General features: G+C 36.6%; 1 protein-coding gene across 1 annotated transcript; it reads left to right on the top strand.

Moving 5' to 3' along the window:
• The first annotated feature begins 1,798 nt into the window (after positions 1-1,798).
• Positions 1,799-13,341, top strand: TMED7 (transmembrane p24 trafficking protein 7). Its single transcript, XM_033110256.1, has 3 exons — positions 1,799-2,415; positions 8,269-8,514; positions 11,920-13,341. The coding sequence occupies exons 1-3, from the start codon at positions 2,221-2,223 to the stop codon at positions 12,154-12,156; spliced, it is 678 nt and encodes a 225-aa protein (XP_032966147.1). The 5' UTR covers positions 1,799-2,220; the 3' UTR covers positions 12,157-13,341.
• Positions 13,342-20,340: the final 6,999 nt, after the last annotated feature.

Here is a 20,340-nt window from a genome sequence, read left to right as displayed (position 1 = left end):
ACATGTGAACATAACACATTTTTTTTAAAGTGGCTATACTTTCCAAATAAATATTTAGTGACAAGAGTAACATTGTTCCATATTTGTGTGAGTCTCTTTAATATTTAGACTCATACAAGAAGCTGGGTGCTCAGATGTTTTTACACTCAGTCCATTATATGTTGTTTTGGTTGAGATATATGATGAAAATTCAACCTCACATAGATAATCTCAGGCCCTCTGAAAGGGAGTCAGAGGCTCCCAGTGGTCTTTGGAGCACATTTTGAGAACCACATCTCTAAAGTACATAAAGTATATGCAAAGTGGAATTTATCTACTCTACTTTATTAGATTATGCTTCATTGTTTTCCAAAGCGATTGTACCAATTTGCATTTCTACCACCAGTGTATAAGGGATCCTGTTGCTCTATGTGCTCACCAATATCTGGTATTGTTGCACTTTAAAATTGTTGCCTATGGGGTGGTATGCAATGTATTGCATTGTGGTTTTAATCTCATTCATTCATTCGTTGTTTGTTTGTATTACCATTTTATGCATGAAGAAACTGAAGTTTAGAAGAGCAATGTTACTTGCCCAAATTCAACAGTTAGAAAAATATTTTTAATTAGTTTCAGGTGCACAAAACAATGTAATAGTTAGACATTTATCATTTATATCTCTCACAACAGTTAGAAAATTAAACCCACATTTTGTACTTCGAAATTCAGTCTTCTTTCTGTTCATAGAAGAAATAATGCTTCTTTTTGGCCCAGCTCTCAGGAAGGTACAATCTTCCCCAAATTTCACCTCCTGGGGGCTCCTTTCCCCCTGCAGAGGCTTTAGGCAGTCCAGGCCAAAAGAAGGTCTAGGTCTCCGAGCTCATTAACGCCCCTCCACCCCGCTACCCCACCCCCACACCCCACCTCCTCATCCTGCCATCCCTTCTCCCTACCCCACCTCCTCACTTCCCTGCCTGGTTCCTACCCACCTGCTTCTATTTCCTTCTCATAAAAATCCCTACCTACCCTCTCTGCTGACCATCTTAAAGTACACGAGCCTCACCATAGTCACTTATAAAAAGCGGTATAATACCTCAATCGTGTTTATATGCACGAGAAAATGTATAATTACCCACTATTATTTTTTTAAGCACGCCAACACAAACCAGTGGTGGGACCACAGGCAAGTTATTCAATTTTTTTGATTCTCTATTTCCTTATCAGTAAAACAGGCATAAGACCTACCTTATAGGGTTGTTTGAAGGATCCAAAACACAATAAAAGTAATGTGCTTAGCACAGTGCATGTTTATTTTTATTTAACAAAAGCCTATCTAGTGATAACCACTCTTTTGGGTACTTTTTCCAAATATTGAAGCCTTGTAATAATCCTCTGTGTTAGGTACTACTGTCCTCATTTTACTGATGCAAAGGCTGAAGCAGAGAGGTTAAGCAACTGGCCCAATGTCACACAGCCAGTAAATAGCAGAGTGGGAGTTAGAACTCCTGCAGTCTGGTGGTTCCAGAATTCGCGCTCCTGGCTAAGCTGCTTCGCCCCAAATTTGTTATTACTTATGACAAAACTCTGCAAATAGCAAAACACTCTACCATCGGTGGTTAGTCCCCTAGGGCAAAATCAGCTCTTCATCACTCCCTCGGAGCTTCCCCAGCACTCAGCTCTCACAAAAACACAAATCTCTGCATCTTATTCTCAGAGCTGGTACCTCTTAATACCCGACGCCCTACGAGGGCCCCTGCCGGCCACACCCCTTCTTGTGGCTCCGCCCCGCCCCGCTCAATAGGCCAGCCCCGCCCCTCGTCCCAGGCTGCGGCGTAGGCTGATCCGCCCCCTCGCGAGCTTCCACGTACACACTCCGAGCGCCTCTCCCCTCCGCCGAGGCAGAGCACATCCGGGTCGCTGGAGCTAGTACCGCAGGCCCCGCCCCTTTCCCCACGCACTCACCTTCACTTCCGGCCACCTCAGGCCTTTTCCGCTTGCTCTCCGCCGCTCTTAATCTCTGCTTCCCAGGTCGTCCCCAGCTGTAGGTCCTGGTCCCTTAGCACCCCTCACCCGCCCCCAGCGGTTCGCTCCTCACCCGGAGTCTCTCCGAGGTTCGGAGCGACTCTGCCGTGCGTCTTCGCGGAGCGGCCGGGGCTGAGGCCTGCCGCGCACGGTGAGTCCGCGCAGACCTGACCGCGCGTCTCCCCTCAGCTCCGTGGAGGCAGCCGCCGCCGCCTTGGGATGCCGCGGCTGGGGTCCGCGCAACGCTGGGCGGTCGCCGCGGGCCGTTGGGGCTGCAGGCTGCTCGCACTGCTGCTGCTGCTGGTGCCGGCACCTGGGGGAGCCTCTGAGATCACCTTCGAGCTGCCCGACAATGCCAAGCAGTGTTTCTACGAGGACATCACGCAAGGAACGAAGTGCACCCTGGAGTTCCAGGTACTACACAGGCTCCGGCAGTCCCGGGGCCGCAGTTGGCGGTTCCAGGGTTCGGGCTCTAACCTGCTGGTGCCTCACCTTCTGGCCTTGTTTCTCCATGTTTGGGCTGATTCAAGAATCACTTTAGGTGGCTGATACGCATCGTTTGGCTTTCATCTTCTAAACCTTGGGCAAGAGACATTTAAGACCAAATGTTAAGATACCTGAATTCCAGAAAGGCTTCCTGGAGCTGTGCCTTTTCCGTTCATTCTCTAATGCTCTTCATTTGAAGGCCGTTGAACTTTCTTAGCTAAAAGACTCTACTTTTATATTATTCCTGTTTTATAATGCCCGGTGTCCGCCCCTCACTCTCTAATCCACACTTCCACTTTAATTAAATTTGAAGTTCTGCCAATATCTAACTCCATTGCTTTTTAGTTTTCCCATTGATGTTAGACTGTTGGTTAAAGTGGTCCTTTGTCATTGGAAGAGCATCATTTGAGGCTGGATGACCAACTGCCAAAGGTGTTGTAGAAAGAATTGCTGCGACAAATGAGAGGCCCCTTCTCGTCTTTGGGATTATATATTCTAAAAAAAGAAAGAAAGAAGCTTTATTTGACAGAACGTAGTTTAAGTTGGTTAGAAAAATCTTTGCTCTGTTTCTCTTCTTTTTGGTAAATCTGCTTATCATTTGAGCAGTTGTTGATAGGTACTGGTAATAAAGAAGTGATCAAAACAGGATCACTGCCATCATTCTTGATTCCCTTCTTAAGTAGTACCTGCTCATTCATCAGAATTGTGCTTTAAGAGCAGAAAATAAGGGATATACGATCTAGTCTGGGATCTATGAAGGCTTCCTTTATGAGTTGTAGATACTTTGGTAAGGGAGAAGAGAAAATAGCCATTGCAAGGTCCCTGTGGTAAGAGTGACTGGGGATTTGAAGACCATAGAGAGGTCCTATGTATTTGGGAATAAGGAGCCAGACTGGGGGGCCAGGGCAGACCCTCTAGTGCTTTGCTGGCCATGTTAAGGATTTCAGTTTTTCCTAATAATATGGGAAGCCAACAGAGAGTTGTACACAGTGCACTAAAATGATCCAAATATTATTGGTAGCTATATAGATACTAACTTGTGCAGATAGAGAAGGTATTACACACTGTATATACGGACTGCTTAGGCGCTATTGTAGTGGTCCAAGCTTAGACTAGGGTGTTAGCAGTGGGGAAGGAGAAAAGTGAAAGGATTGGAGGGAATTTAGTAGGTAAAATCAACAGGACTTGGTCATGATTTGACTATAGTGAGGGAGGGAGGGAAGGTTAACGATGACCCTTAGGCTTGCTTAACTTCATGGATTAAGACCAGCTGACAGAAAGAAGATAGGAATTGTATCCAATGTCAGTGAAAATTTTGTTTGAATTTAATAACCATTTCTTGAATTCTTATATGTGCAGACACTGTTGGCCTGGTGTTGAGAATACTACCATTACTACTCTTAGGGGCTAAAAAATTAGCATGTGTTATATGGCAGACAGTATGCCAAGCATTTCAGTTCTCAGGACAACTCGATATGAAATAGGTATAGTTCTTATTGCTTTTTGCTAAGGAAGAAACTGATGCTTCCATAGGTTATGACACAAGGTCATAAAACACAAGACGCAAGTAGCAGAATCAGTATGCAGATCCAGGTTAAATGCTTAACTACTTTGTTACACTATTTCCCAAAGATAAGACTGACTTCTTCAACCTCAGGAGCTTACCTAGCCATAATGTTAGGTAAGTACACACTATATATTGTAGGGACATGAAAAAATAACTTTCCCCCCACTTTCTAAGTTCTTTCAGTTAGGCTAATAATCAAATTAACAGAGACAGACTAACAGGAGAAAATATACAAAGTTTATTACGGATGTAAATGCCAGGGTGTCATAGATACGAGACTCACATTGGGCAATTGAGACTTATATGCCATGTTGGGTAAAGGAGAAGGTAGGGACTGGGATTTTGAAGGGGAAATAGGAAATTCACAGGTAGCCAGGCAATTTACAGGAGACACGTGGCAGTAGCCAGGCAATTTACAGGACACGCATGGCAAATTCCTGCTAGGCAATCCAGAAACAATGGGAAAGAGGTCAGGAAATAAGCGTTCCTAGCTTTCTTTCTGTCTCCCTTGCTAAAGTGAATATGCTATGATTATGCTGAGGTTCCCTTCCTGAAGCAGGATTTTCTATCTGAATCTCTTTAGGCGGGAAAAGGGAAGGGAGCAGACTCTTTCTGAGTCTTGTTTCTTAGTAACCAGCTTAAAATCAATGTCCCAAAAGGGCACATTTTTGAAGTGGCAAAACTTTGGTCCCTCTCTGTATAGTGCTGGCTCAGGGGGAAGGATCATTAGGGGAATTTTAGCTGAGAGGCTGATGTTTGATTTGAGTCTAGAAGGATAAACAACAGCTACTTTTCTACAAGGTGGTAGGGGGGAAAGGGCATCCTAGGCAGTTATGTTATGTTTGTAAGACTTAATTTCAATTCCAGCAGGCCTGAAATTAGCCTGAGCTGGCACTGAGTAATAGTGTTACTTTGGAACTGGGTCCCAGGGCTTTAGGGGAGGTTTGGACAAGTTTTTCTGGCATTGTTTATTGATAACAGTGAGATTGATGATTTACACCTGGTCTGTGAGACCCTCCCCACCTCCACCCCCAGAGTGTTGGTATTAAGACTTGTTACATAACAGGAATATGCTTATATGACCAACAAAATATAAAAACTCAGCCAAGACTCTTTTGGGCTCAGTGGTTCCAAGGTATTCCTTTAGTGCACTTGGCGATTCCTGATCTGAGAGAGTATATCTCTGGCCACAGCCCTCCGGAGGGAGGACAAAGGAACCAACACCTAACCTCTCCTGACCTCTTGCTGTGAGGCAGCTTTTGGCTGTGACATTTATATTGTACACTTTTTTCTGTAATAAACTGGATTTGTAAGCATTGTCATTTTGGGCCCTGTGATTCTTTAGCAAACAAACTGTTTAACTTGCCACTGTTAGTGCAGATATAAAGCATATGGAGTATAGTCAATAATATTGTAATAACTATGTATGGTGTCAGATGGGTACTAAATTTAATGGGGTAATTGATGGAAGAGGAGTTGGGGGGCAGGGTGAAAAAGGTGAGGGTATTAAGAAGTACAAATTAGTAGTTACAAAATAGTCGTGGGAATGTAAAGTAAAGCATAGGGAATGTAGTCAATAATATGGTAATGACTGTATAATGACAGGTGAGTACTAGACTAGACAAGGGGATCACTTCTTAAATTATACAAATGTCTAACCACTGTGCTATACACCTGAAATTAATATAAAATAATATTGAAGGTAAACTAATTGCAAAATTAAAAAGTTGGGGGAAAGGTGAAGGGCAATAAGTGGTCAAAATTTCTGGGTATAAAACAAATCAGTCATGGGTATGTAATGTACAGCATGGGGAATGTAGTCAGTAATATGACAGCTCGGTGCGGTGTCAGATGGTTGCTGGACTTATCATGGTGATCACTTCTTTAGGTATATAAATGTTGAACAACTACGGTGTACCCCTGAAACTGATATAACGTATGTTAGCTATATTTTTTAAATAAAAACCTTTTTTAGAAAGGTTTTAAGCAAAAGGTTTTTAAAAAGGTTTTAAGGGGGATGGGGAAGGATAGGGAGGTTGCCCCCATCCCAGTCCTGGAGATGTGGGGGGTGGGGGTGCTACTGGCTTCTAGTGGATAGAGCCTAGAGATGCTGCTAAATGTGTTAGAATGCACAGGGCAACACAGTCCTCTACAACAAAGAGTTATCCAGCCCAAGATTATTTAACTAGGTTGAGAAAACCTTGATTAGAGGGAGGAGAGATTGAGTTGTGGGAAGACCTTTTAGAAAGTTGTGGCAATAGTCCTGTCTGGATTGTGGATTAGGAATGGAGGAGATGGGATGAATTTGAGAAAGGCAATAACATCAAGAAATTTCTGTGATTAACTGGACAGGTAGGGACACTTAATTTGGGATGATTCCTAGTTTCTATCTACGTGACTTAGGTTGTAAAGGGGGAACTTTTATTTGAAATGAGATTACTTGTTTTGAAGTTTGACAGAAGAAAAGTGGCGGGATGATCATTTGTGATGCTATTCAGTTTGTATGTATTAGGTTGGTGCAAAAGTCATTGCGGTTTAAAAGGTTAAAAAAAGAATTGCAAAAACCGCAATGACTTTTGCACCAACCTAACATGTATTTAATTGTTCAGAGTACAACGGTCAATATGAATAATTGGGTATATAAAAATGAAGTCATTATTTTCACCTGGAAGAAAGGTTGTTGGCTTTTGTAAGGAAGGGTAAAAGCTCACTTGATAACACACTTTTTATGTCAAAACATTTTATCTGTATATTAATATTTACATATTTTATAATTTACTAAGTGCATAATTATATTTCATGTAATTATCAAAATGATCTTGTATCATAGTTCAGTTATTCATTATATCTCTAAGTAACAAAAGGTCACATTAGCAACCGATCCTTCTTTGATGTCCAAAGTTTGATCTCTCTGTTCTACAGATCTAGAATGTCAACGTTATGATAACCAAGAGTGTTCAAGCTTGAAAATACAGCTGGTACCACTCAATTTCATCATAGTTGGGAACACTCAAACCCAGTGTCTCTTCCTCATTGCTTTTTTCTCAAGTGGATACACACACCCTATGTTTCTTCTCCAGGCTCCTCTCCCTCTTTCATCCCATTCAGTTTTCTTATATAAGGAGGTCTTTCTCCTCTTTAATCCTTTTTCCCTTTTTTCTCTTAGGCTTGTCCAGTTACTTCAGGAAAAATGTCTCTGCCCTCTTCATTTGTACAACCCCAGTGGCCCAAATTGTGACTAATTAAGCATCAGCCCTTGAAAATATCTCCAAAATCCTCTTCAGAAACATTTCATCTACCCCTGGCTTTCCTTTCAATATGCTTGCCCTTAAATACAAGCTTTCCAGATAAAAGATTTTTTTGTTTGTTTTTGTGTTCTGGGTTTTTTTTTTTTTGGGGGGCTTTAATCACTAGTGTATAAACATATAGTTTAATCATTTATGTTTCTCTGGGAAACAAGTTGTAAATGATGATAATGCTCTTAGAACAGACCACAATTCTAGTCAATTGATAGTATAGTTCGAAACAAAATATGTATCAAATCACATATAACTGACCTATAAAGAATTGAAGCACAACCCATTTGTAATTTGGCAGTAAGATGAGTTTAGTTTTATGGTAGAAGTATGCTGGGTGTTATGTTATGCTAAGGACTGACCTACTTTATTACTTCACTGCACTATCCATGCGTGTGCTTGGATGATACAGGAAACTAGGGGAGAAAATTGGGGAAGGGAAATACTATGGAACACTAAGGGAAATACTATGGAACACTAAGGGTAAAGAGTATGACTTTGGAGTTCAAGTTCTGCCTGTGCCTCTTACAGACAAGTAATGTTGGGTAGGTTGCTTATCTTAACTCAGTTTCTAAGTTTGTCAGATAGAGGATGAGGAAACCCGTCTTATAGTGTTGTTGGGAGAATTAAGTGATATAAGAGACCTACATTAACTAGAATACTTGTCTGGCTAGTTTGCTACGGTAGTTCCCTTTCCCATGTCATGAGGAAATTTGTTCGTTTTTTACAAAGCTTTAGTTGAACTAAAATCTGCCTCCCAAGTTCCACCCACTGGTGGAAATCAAAAAATGTAAAATTGTATGTAATAGTAAAAGTCCTTAGCCTATAATTTTATTGCCATTTTAACAGGGAATCTGGTAAATTTCTAAACTTGTTAGTCATGGTGATCTCTTCATTTTTTTTTTTTTCTCTTTCTAGGTGATTACTGGCGGTCACTATGATGTAGATTGTCGATTAGAAGATCCCGATGGTAACGTGTTATACAAAGAGATGAAGAAGCAGTATGATAGTTTTACCTTCACAGCTTCCAAAAATGGGACATACAAATTTTGCTTCAGCAATGAATTTTCTACTTTCACACATAAAACTGTATATTTTGATTTTCAAGTTGGAGAAGACCCACCTTTGTTTCCTAGTGAGAACCGCGTCAGTGCTCTTACCCAGGTAAATAAAAAGTCAGTAATACAATGTTGGTGTGTATAAAGAGGGAAAAAAGCATAATTTAATATGCATGAACTCATTGATGAACACAGAATTTTGAGACTTTAACACAATCTTTAAGACCTATCTTAATTCTTTCAGTAGATGGGATATTTTACAGAGAACCTCAGACTTTTTAGTGAAGACCGGTGTTAAAGGATTTTATAAACTTTTAAATGTAGAGATAATAAAGAAGCATTAAAATAGGATCACTTATGTAGAAACATCGGTGGCAAAAGGAAATTTAGGAAGGCTAAACAGTGCTCCAGCATTCTGAAACATTTATGTGATTCATAGGGGAATGTTGCTACCATAACTTTACAGATTAGTGTAACTAGAAGTAAACTGATGCTTTAATTAGTATGTAAATATGTCACAAGATGATTTTATGTCAGTATTTATGTTACTCAAGGTGTTGGTACAATAACTTTTGCTGTAACTTAAGATAAAATATTAGATGGTAAGTCATCTAACAAAAATAGAAGATAAATTGGGTTTTATTTTGAAGAAGAGCTTAATGGGAGAAAGATAATGAAAGAAATTTAAGGTCAGTAAACAGATACTGCTCAGGTGATGAGAAGGGCTGTTTTAGTTCCAGTTCAAATACAGTATGAGCTAGATTATATCTAAAATATATTCAATTAGGTATTCAAAGGAATTATTTAACGCCTACTTGTTAAAACCTTAAACTGGTATTTCATTGTTCTTAGGATCCAGTTAGTCTCTTAGCCAGTCATGTGATGATAGAGGTAGTTTTAAAGAACGTGTAAGAGCCTTAATTCATAAACTTATTGTGGGCTTTAACAAGATGTATTCAAATGCTCTTATTTCTAGAAATGTTCTCTTTATTTTAGCATCTTATGTAAATGGCATTTTGCTTTGTAAAAAGATTTCTCTTTGGGGCCATTGTTTATAATTTAACCTTCATGAATTTTACTTTGTACGTGAAGGTAACTTCCTCTTAAAACCTAAGTAGATAAATGTAAGAATGAGTGGCTATGAAGTATTTAGTACTAATTAACCTCCTTACTCATACTTCATTTTTTATCTTTTATTTTTCTACTCTCAAAAAGCTAATAAGTCTCTCATGCAACACAGATACCTATAAAGCAGCTGTTCATACTTTGAAGTTGAAAAAGTTACCAGCTGATAAAGGCAGAATAAATGATATGAGTTTTACTAAATTTTTTAACCATTAATAAAATAATGGATCTAGAGTAGGCAGTGATCACCAGTGATCACTGCTGAAACTGTTAGGTGGAAGGCTGATGGGAAGCTTTATAATGGATAGATCAGACTGGTATCTGTCACTCTAAGTCTAATGATCCTTCACAAATAGAGAACTAGACATCATGTGTCTTCTGATAATAGGTAGTAATGAAGTACATGGCGTTGCCTATCAGGTCTTCCCACTCAGAACATTAGATTTGAATCCCATCAAATCTCTAGCTCCAACTATCAGTTTATAAGAAATACATAGGATAGAGGAACACCATGGGAATATAATCAGCAAAATCCAGGAAGTGGGAAATGCCATAGGCTAGTGGCCCCAATTTCTTCAACAAATAGATGGGAAGGGAAAAAAGGAAAAGAACCTAAAGATTAAAGAAGACTTAAAAGACGTATCAGCCAAATGATTATGTTGACCTTGTTTCGATTCTGATTTGTAAACAACTTCTGAGGCGTTTAGAGAAATTTGAACACTAACTTAATATTTGAGATCTTTAAGAAACTATTTTTAATTATTTAATGTGTTATAATGCTATTGGGGCTATCTTTTTTAAAGTTAATCTTCCAGAAATAAATATAAAAGAATACTTGAAATGATAAAATACCTGGGATTTGCTTTAAAATAATTGAGGGGTGGGAAGGAAAATAGATGGGGAGTATAGGGGTAACAAGATTAGCCATGTGTCAATTATTGACATGGAGTTTCGTTGTACTGTTCTATATACTTTTGAATATATGTGAACATTTCCACTTTAAAAATACAAAAAAATAAAAAGGAAACATCATCTCAAAAATTGTATTGAATTCATGCAAGTAGTACCTTAATTTCTGTCGTTTCCTCTAATCCAGCAGTTAATTCATATACTCTGTGGTGAGGCTTCAAGGAATCCTTAAACATTCTGAATTTGTGTCCAATCCTTGCTGTTACTCATACTTTCCAGAAGACTCCTTAGACCATATGTCATTTTGGGAATACATAGAAAGCAAAGAAATGCTAGAAGCACCTCTCTAGCCTCTTAGCACAAATTAGAAGTCATTTATTTTAGCACAGTTTTGCTAATCGTTCATTCCTTGGGGCCTAAATAAAAGAACTGCAAAAACATTTGAGTATTTTAAAGGTAAATTCAATTTGAAGATCTCATAATTGCTCATTCTTTTTAAAAGCACCTTTAATGGAATATTTTTATAATGTTTCCTTTTATACTTGCTTTGGTCCATTAAACGTTTGAATTATTTCCTAATATCTGTATTCTTTAATTAAGATTAAGACAAATTCAGATTGTTTTTAAAATTCTTAATATGTAGTATGTGATGTTAAAAAGCATGGATTTCATCACCATGATTAAGTTTTCAGCAGTAGAAAAATATTAAGCTCTGGTATACCAAAAAAAAAAAATTAGACATTGAACCCTTCCCAAGTCAGATTATATAATTAGTATATAAAAATATATATGTATAATATATATCATCAAATGAAGGCTTATAAAATGATTACACAGTGAACTGAAACTTATGTTTCATAGAGAACATATATATTGGTTTAGTTGACTGGCATGAGGTAAAAAGACTTACTTAGCAAATTGATAACTGAAAAAAAAAAAGAAACATTTCTATTCTGACTTATCATTTTCAGATTCAACACTTTTTAAAATAGTTAACATACTTTTGACTAATTCAACATATTTTTATGCCATATTTGGTTTATTTTTGTATATATTTGGACTTTGATTTTTATTCTTATTGGTCACATTTACTAATCTGCCATTCTCTTCCTCTAATCCTTTGTCTTTGAGAAGTCTGGGTTTGAAATTCTATAGCCACCGACCTTAACTGATAAGTATTTGTTACTGTTAGCTTAGTGTTCCATCTATCACCTTACAGATACCACAGCTGTGACATTCCGTTTTGGAGCAAGCAACTGCTTCACGGGATCTCGAGCCTTACCAGTTGTTCTATCAGGAATGAGTAGAAGGGTTGCATTGCCACGACCACTGGCATAAATGAGTGAATGAATGAGAGCCGGTTGAACGGAATATTTATCAAATGAGGAATTAAGATCAAATTGAAAGAAAAGATGAATATACTAGATGAATTGTACAGAAAGGATTAAACATAATAACTGGAAATATTTCTCTTTAGATGGAATCTGCCTGTGTTTCAATTCACGAAGCTCTGAAGTCTGTCATCGACTATCAGACTCATTTCCGTTTGAGAGAAGCTCAAGGCCGAAGCCGAGCAGAAGATCTAAATACAAGAGTGGCCTATTGGTCAGTAGGAGAAGCCCTCATTCTTCTGGTGGTTAGCATAGGGCAAGTGTTTCTTCTAAAAAGCTTTTTCTCAGATAAAAGAACCACCACAACTCGTGTTGGATCATAACTACGTTTTGAGAATTGATGCATCGTTGCCACTGTAATATTGCTGTCCTCTAATTAATTTTAGGTACTGAAGAACTGAATATTGGCAACATTTAAAAACCCTTACTCATATACTTGTTGGGGTGGGGGGTGTACAAGGCATATCCCCAAACTGTGGAAAGGACACCTTTTTCTATTTGTAAAGGTATAAAAACTTTGGAACTTATTTTGGGCTATTCATGTTAAATATTCAACACCAATGATCCACTCTTTTCTTGGTTGTTTATATCTACTCTTCACACACTAGACTTTGGTATTTTGATTCCTTTTAGTCATTTAAAAGTACTTTTCTTATAGGTAGTGGATATTTTTCAAACCTTCGATTTAATGTCTACATGTGTTGTGGAGGAAGAAAATTGCCTTTGAATTATTTGTAGTAAATAAGGTTTTGTTTTTCAGAAAAGCAAATGTGATTAACTGTAGCCCAAGCCCTATTCTGCACTGTTTAATTTTTATGGGGGAAAAAAACTACAATAAAAATGTTTGTTAATATTGATATAGTTTTAAGTTGATAAATCATGGTATAATTTATTTTTCACTAGCTTGAAAAATGTCAGATTGTTTTTGGGGGGTTATTCTATGATTTACAACCAGATATGTTGTGTTTTTTTTTCATAAAGACATTCTTAACCAAAAAAAAAAAAACACACCTTCTTACCACACAGAAAATAGTATGTTTCAATAACATACAGGCCTTAAAAATCAGATTATCATAACAGATAGAATAATTAAAAAATAATTTAAGACACTAGAATGTCTTATAGAGGAACGCAAATAGGAAAATTTTTAGTGTGTTATCATTTTCAGCTCTTTTACAAAGAAAAAAGATGATCTGTTTCATTTTAACATTTTAATTGGCTGGTTCTTGCTTTTATGTGGCTTTTATGTCTTTCAGTCATTCCCAACTTAAATTGACAGTTATAATATTAGTATCATAAAAGTGCCATACGTTTTATAGTGATGGGTGTGATGCACTGAGAAGTTAGTTTCTTTTGTTTTTTCTTTTTTTTTTTTTTCTCTTGCACATGTGATTTGTACAATCTCTGGTTGGCAGCCCTTACAATGATTTAAAAATTTAGAGTGCTGTGTGTGTGGTTTTTTTTTATTTGATAATCTTCATTTCAAATAAAGTACTGCGCTTAATGAATATTAAATAGTGCATATTCTGTATACTATAGGGTTTTAGACTGTGTTTGTATTTTATAACTTGCATAGATTGAGCTGATTGAAGTAAGATTTTGTTCCAAGTATTCTAGAATAGAATACAAGATGATACAAAATTGTATGGGTGTTTGAAGCTTTTCTGCTGTTTAAAAAAAAAATTTGCAACTGCTTTTGCCATCCCTCCCCCATCCAGAAGTGGTAAGTGCTGAACAAGACTCATAAAAACTTTGAAATGTGGTACCATGGAATACTGATTGGATAGCAATTCTAGTCACTTAATCACTACTGACTAGAAGTTAATTTTAAGCTATCTTAAAATGCATATATGTGCTACTACATGTAAGAGCAAAAGGAATTCAAGTTGTCATGCTGGCTAGTTTCAAATGCTACAGTGTAGCAAGGGGTAAACATGTTTCCAACCCTTTAATTCTAAAATTTTGGAAGCACAAATAGATAATTCTAAACAAGGATTAAGAACTGAAGTTTAAGATTTTGCAGGTTTATCTAGTTGGATTCTTATGTTGGAATTGTCCTGCAGCTTTATAAGTGTCCCTCTATATTTAGATTTGAAAATTTTCAACACTAATGTGAACGTGATTCATGAGCATGGATATGTTACATGTCTTTTCTGGTTACCTATCTGCTCTGTTATGTTCAGATACTTAGACCATTAAGCAGAGCCAGGTATCATCAGTGTGCCGAGTTTGGAATAGATAATGCACTTATTTTATCTGTGCCTATCAAAATGTCATAATATTAGACTATTACTACAAATAACTTTTGATGAAACTATTGAGATACATTAAAATGTTTGAAATCACCACTATTACCTCTTGTAGAAAATAGTACAGGCTTAGTCTACTCTGTATGTAACTGGTTAACATTTGATGGCTGTCAATACTCAACTGGGTATGTATATATAAATTAGAAAACACATATCTATCCAGATATAAATGTTTAAGTAAACTTTTTTCCCCTTCCTCCTACTATATAATTTGTAGCTCATCTTTTTTCTTTAATCCTTCCCTAAGTTGTTGTGACAGTTTGAATTTCCCAAATATTTATGTTTGGACATATGACTCCGAATACATAGTTAAACATCATTAGCTGTATATATTTTTAAAGTAGAATAAATAATGGAAAGAGACTTAATATACAGTTTATACTAAAATTTCAGCTGTGTGAAGATACAGTATAAGATAATCTAACATTCTTTTTAAAATTAAACGTGGTTTGTGGTTCATAACTTTCATTCTGGCTTGGTGATAATCAACTTTGAAAATACAGTGGACTGAAAAGCAATTTTATTCTTTGGAAGATTTCATTTAAACTGTACTATCTATTTTTGCTTCAGTTTGTAAATGTGTAACGTTGATAATTAAATAGGACAGAGAAGACCCTATGACTTGTTTTCAAAAATTAAATTAATATATAAATAATTCAAAGGGGTTTTTCATTTACTTTTGAAAAGAAAAATAAAATTCTCTAAACAGATGTTGGTTGTATAGAATTGCACCAATCTTGTAGAATAAAAAAAAACTTTCCATAAACTGACTTGTTTTCTATCAGGATTTAAATATTTTTAAGGCTTCTCATCAGCTTGCAGCTTGGAGTACATTTTTGTAGCAAGAGAGTGATTATTTATTTGGTATTTCATTGAAACTTGTTAGGGACTGGCCAGGAAAGGAAATTAGAGAAATACAGGTATCCCCCACTTTTTGAAAGTTCACTTTATGCCAATTTACTTTCACAAAAGGTCTACATTAAATGTACCTGTTTTCACTAACTGAAAGAAATCTGAAGACGATTTTCCTTTAGGAGAAAATGTGAAAAACGAAAATAACATTCAGCATTTGTTTTTCAGGGAGCCATTAGAGGCAGCCTGCCCAGGGAGGGTGGCACTGCTTTTACTAAATGTTAGTGTTGTTTTCGTTTTATGTATTATTTGGTAGGTTATTTGTTGGGTCTGGGAACACTTTAAAAATTTCCATATAAATTAGTGGTAATAGCTTCTATGCTTTACCCTATTTTTGTCTTATAAAAGGAATGCTGTACTTTCAGATAGGGGAAACCTGTATCCATCTCTAAACTGCCTCATTTTTAACCTTTTTACATTTCTTAGTGAAAGTTTGGGTGAAAGGCAGTTAAGCCTTCAGTTCCCTAAAAAGCTCTTAATTTTTAAGTACATTAACCTTAGGTGTATAATGTCAGAGTTGCCTCAATTTTTTTCTTTCCCTTTATAATGTCATAGGGGACATTCTGATTCCTGGAACAATTCTACAAAATAGAAAAATAACAGTAAGTACAGGTTAACTTCAGTGAATGCTTACCCTGTGCCAGGTGCTGTGCTGAATGTTTTACTTGTATCGATACAGTTAATCTTTGCAGTAATCCTATGAACTAAGGATGCTCTCGCTTTACAGATGAGGAAGCAGAGGTATAGACAGGTTGGGAAACCTGTCCATATCATACCGTGTTTTCCCGAAAATAAGACCTAGCCAGACCATCAGCTCTAATGCCTCTTTTGGAGCAAAAATTAATATATAAGACCCGGTCTTATTTTACTGTAGTCTTATTCTACTATAATTAATTTTTGCTCCAAAAGAGGCTTTAGAGCTGATGGTCCGGCGAGGTCTAATTTTCGGGAAAACATGGCAGTAATTAGCAGAGTCTAATATGAACCGTGGCAGTCAGGCCCCAGAGCCTTGTTTCTCAGCCACCAGGCAGTGTTGCCTTACAAGCACCAGTGAAAGATAGATCTCTGAAGGCTGAGCCCTCTCGGTTTCAGTGTAGCTCAATAGCAGCTCAGTGCTTTAGTGTCAAGTTCAAATCATGGTTGTGTGACTTCACTCAAATGATTTTATTAACTTGTGTGTCTGTTTCTTCCTCTGTTAACTAAGGTAGTATCTACTATAATGAGAATATAATGAGATATTCATAAAACATTTAGGATCACTGCCTGTCATACACAAGCATTTAGTAAATAGCCATATATATGTATATACATAAATACATATATACATATATTTATATATGTATTTTTTAATTTTTATTTATTTTAAGTGTGTTTTTCCAGGACCCATCAGCTCCAAGTCAAGTAGTTGTTTCAATCTAGTTGTGGAGGGCACAGCTCACAGTGGCCCACGTGGGGATCGAACCGGTAACCTTGTTGCTAGGAGCACCGGGCTCTAACCAACTGAGCTAACGGGTGCCTTAAATAGCTATATTTTAATCATTGGTCCAATTCTAGTCTCTTGATCTTCAGTTTCTAAAGTTCTTATTTTGGCCTCTACTCAGATGGCTCTTAAATAATACATAACACAAATATGAAAGTGTTTGAACGTCTATAATAATGTACATGATAGTCTGCTAAGAAGTTTCAAAAATGAATAAGGTAGTCTGACCTCCAGGAACATAACTTAGTTGGCTGAGACAGGATAGCTACGTGAGCAACTAATGTTACGTAAGTAATGAAGCAGAATGGACCAGAAGCACATTTACAGGGTGGTATAGAAGGAAGAAAATATGTCAAAAGATATATTCCAGAAAGTTTAACTTTGCCTACCCATTGGGGAGGTCCATGGTTGTCTAGTAAGGCCAGCAATTGAGTGAAGTAATCTCTGCTTCAGGGATATGTACTATTAGCTGGTCCCCATTGCTACAGGTTGGAAAACATGTTAACGTTGATAAAGGTGGTGATCTCCTAACTTTTCCAGCTCAATTGTTTCCAAATTCTGGAGGAAAATACAGGGATGGTATCCCTAAGCCATCAAATGTGCTGTTTTTCAGTCTGCATTTCTCCATTTTATCCACAAGATAAAATCATTAGGAATGATCACATTCCTTGCAGAAATCGAGGTACACCAGAAGTAACACTGGTCTGGCATAATCTGTTTTTAATGCTGGTAATTACGAGTGATTACTCCTACCTTGGAAAGGCAGCAAAAGATTTGAGAAGTAATTCGAAGAGTAAAATCTGCCCATAATCCCACCATTTTGATGTATTTCAGTTATTTTTATAGATATATGTTTATTAAAAATTGGTATTGTCTATAATTCTTAAATTGTTAAAAATTGTGAAATCTGTCCTAATACAGAAGAAGGTAGTAAACATACAGTTTAAAGAGAAGTAAAATTATAAAGCACACACTAATCCAACCAATGCTCACTTGAAGAAATACAACTTTGCCAGCACCACAGGAGGTTGCTATGCATCTTTCTGATCACATCCCTGAATTTTCCCACTAGAGATAACCTGTGTTGTTTGTAATGAAAATAAGTTTCATATTTGTCTTTATTTTTACTAGTTATGTATAATAGTTCTCAAACTCCTTTTTAAAATAATTTCCAAACATCACAACCAATATTTCTGTAAATACAAATCTCGTGCTTGAATGTTCAGGCAATGACAAACACTGTCAGCCTTTCTAAATGCTTGCTTTCTATGCATGCTTATTCTCATTTGATATGCTTAGCTCTTCATTAGTAACAGTTCGGTACAGTCTGTGGACCACACTGAATAGTACTGATGTCTACATTCCTGAAAAAACATTCTAAAAAAAAAAAAGAAAATTAATAAGTAAAATTTAATGGAGTATTCTATTTCATAAATAGAATATTACATGTGTTCTTTTGTGACTTTGTTTTGCTACGTCATCCATGTTGTTGCCTATCTATCGCTATAGTTTGTTTTTGTTCCTGTGGACTGTCCATCATAAGGGTGTACCATAGTTATATGTCTCCTACTGTGAGGACGTTTGGGTTGTTGCATGTTATGAACAGATCCACCATGAATATTCTTGTAGATGAGTCCTGTTGCACATGTGTATGATCTCTTGAGAATACATCTAGGAGTGGAATTGCTTGCTTACCGAATATGTGTATCTTCATCTTTACTAGGTAATATCTAACTTCTAAAGCAATTGTATCAATTAGTCCTTTTATGAGCAGCTGTTCGAAGGTTCCACGTTTGTTTTGGTATTGTCAGACTTTAAACTTTTGAAAATTTCCTGGGTTTTTGTAGTGTTGTAAAGGCAGTGTAACAGTGACCTTATGTCTTCTATTTTTGAAATTTGGACCTCTGATATAATTCGATTTGTGGTTTTGCTGGGGACTTTGAATGTTTTTTTCCCTTTCTTTGCTTCCCTCTTCTCCCCCCAAGCCTGATGACTCTGTTTACTGTGCATTTACTATGCATACCAGTTCCAGTGGTTCTGTTTACTCCGGACCAGTGTGCACACCTGGCTTGGTAACTGGGGAGGGATGTTTTGCATATGTATGGGATTCACTCTTGACCATGGAGCAGACCCTCTTCTGGGAAGCGCCTTTTCCTGAAGTTGCCTGGCCAACTTCTTCCTTTGTTCTGCCCCTCCTTGGCTTGTCTATAAAACCTTTTGGTGATATTGAAAGAGGGAGGCAGTCTTTGTTGACAGGGAGTCCACTGTGTCCCCTTCATGCTGGCATTTTGGAATAAAACCTGCTTTTCTTTCCACCAACCTCATCTCAAGTTTTGGCTTTCATGTGGCGAGCAGCTGGACCTTTTGCACGATAATAGCAGCACTGAAGAATTTGAGAAATAATGGTTCAAAGAATAAAACCCACCCATTACCCTTCCATCCATTTTGATATAGTTCAGTTATTTTTATAGATATATGTACATATTGTTAAAGAAACTGGTATTATACCTCATCATTGCTTAATTTGTATTTCCATGAGGTTACTCAGATTTATGTACCATTTTGGTTTCCTCTCTTGTAAAGTCCCTGTTCAAAGCATTTGTCCACTTTTAAAAATTGGATTCTTTTGACATTTTTTGATTAACAAGATTTTTTTTTTATGTGGGAGACTAATCCTTTGGTTATAACTATTTTAAATATCTTCTCACAATTTGTTGTCATTTTTCTGCTCCTAGAAATGTATCAATCTTTTCCTGTATTGGTGTTTTTATGTGGCATTTAAGAAATACTTCTCTATCCTGAGGTCATGAATATCTCCTCCTGTTCTAAAATATGTACACTTTGTCTTCTACTTGAGTTTTGTATGAGATAAGGTAGGTAGCCAGAGTTTTTAAAAATTTCTTGAAAACTCATCTTTATTGATTTATCATGCCAATTCTGTCATCTATTAAATGCTCATATTGGCATGAGTCTATTTCTAGGCTTTGTTCTATTCCATTGGTCAGTTTGTACATCAGTAACATACTATCTTAGTTACTAAAGCTTTTAAAATTCTTGATACTTAGTAAACAGGTCTTTATACCTTATTCAATATACCTTATTTTTCAAGATTTTGACTGTCATCTGACTTTCGCATTTATGTACAAAGTTTACAGTTATCACAAGTTTCAAAAAAAGAAAATAAATCTGTTAGGATTTTTACTGGAATTGCATTTAATTTGTGAACAATTTCCAGTTCATAATAGTGCATTTTCCAGTAAATGAACATCTATACATTGTTAAGGTCTTAGATTTTTTTGATAAAGTTTTGTATTTTTCTTCACAGAAGTACATAATCCATATATTTTGTTAATCTCATTTTCTGTATATTTTTGATGTTGTAAATGATATCTTTAAATTTTTTAATTTTTTGTTTGTTGCTAGCACATGGGAATACAATTTTTAAATTGAGTTTTCTATTCAGTAACCAGGTCTTGTAATTTACATCTGTAGATTCTTTTGGACTTTCTACGTATACAATTGTATTATCTACAAGTCAGAACATTTGTTTGTGTTTCTATTCCTCATACCTTTTGCTTCTTTTCTTTTTCTTGTCTAACTACTTTTGTAGGGATCTTCATCTGATACGATGTGGAAGAGAAATGGTCATAATTGGCATTCTTGTTTGTTCCTGTTATGTGGGAATGCTTTCAAGGTATCCTGTAAGCAATTTATGGTATTTTTTATTAAATTTAGAAATTTCTTTTCTATTCTTAGTTTGCTAAGAGTTTTTTTTTAATAATCATAAAGGATGTTGAGTTTTATCT

Source organism: Rhinolophus ferrumequinum, chromosome 7, assembly GCF_004115265.2.
Source record: "Rhinolophus ferrumequinum isolate MPI-CBG mRhiFer1 chromosome 7, mRhiFer1_v1.p, whole genome shotgun sequence".
NCBI classification, from domain to species: Eukaryota; Metazoa; Chordata; class Mammalia; order Chiroptera; family Rhinolophidae; genus Rhinolophus; species Rhinolophus ferrumequinum.
The sequence above is the reverse complement of the archived record's forward strand: the minus strand, read 5'-3'. Positions and strand labels throughout refer to the sequence as shown.

Coding starts and splice junctions, on each gene's coding strand:
- TMED7 (XM_033110256.1), top strand. CDS start 2,221: ATGCCGCGGCTGGGGTCCGCGCAACGCTGGGCGGTCGCCGCGGGCCGT. Junction 2,416..8,268: donor AGTGCACCCTGGAGTTCCAG/GTACTACACAGG, acceptor TTCTCTTTCTAG/GTGATTACTGGCGGTCACTA. Junction 8,515..11,919: donor GCGTCAGTGCTCTTACCCAG/GTAAATAAAAAG, acceptor ATTTCTCTTTAG/ATGGAATCTGCCTGTGTTTC.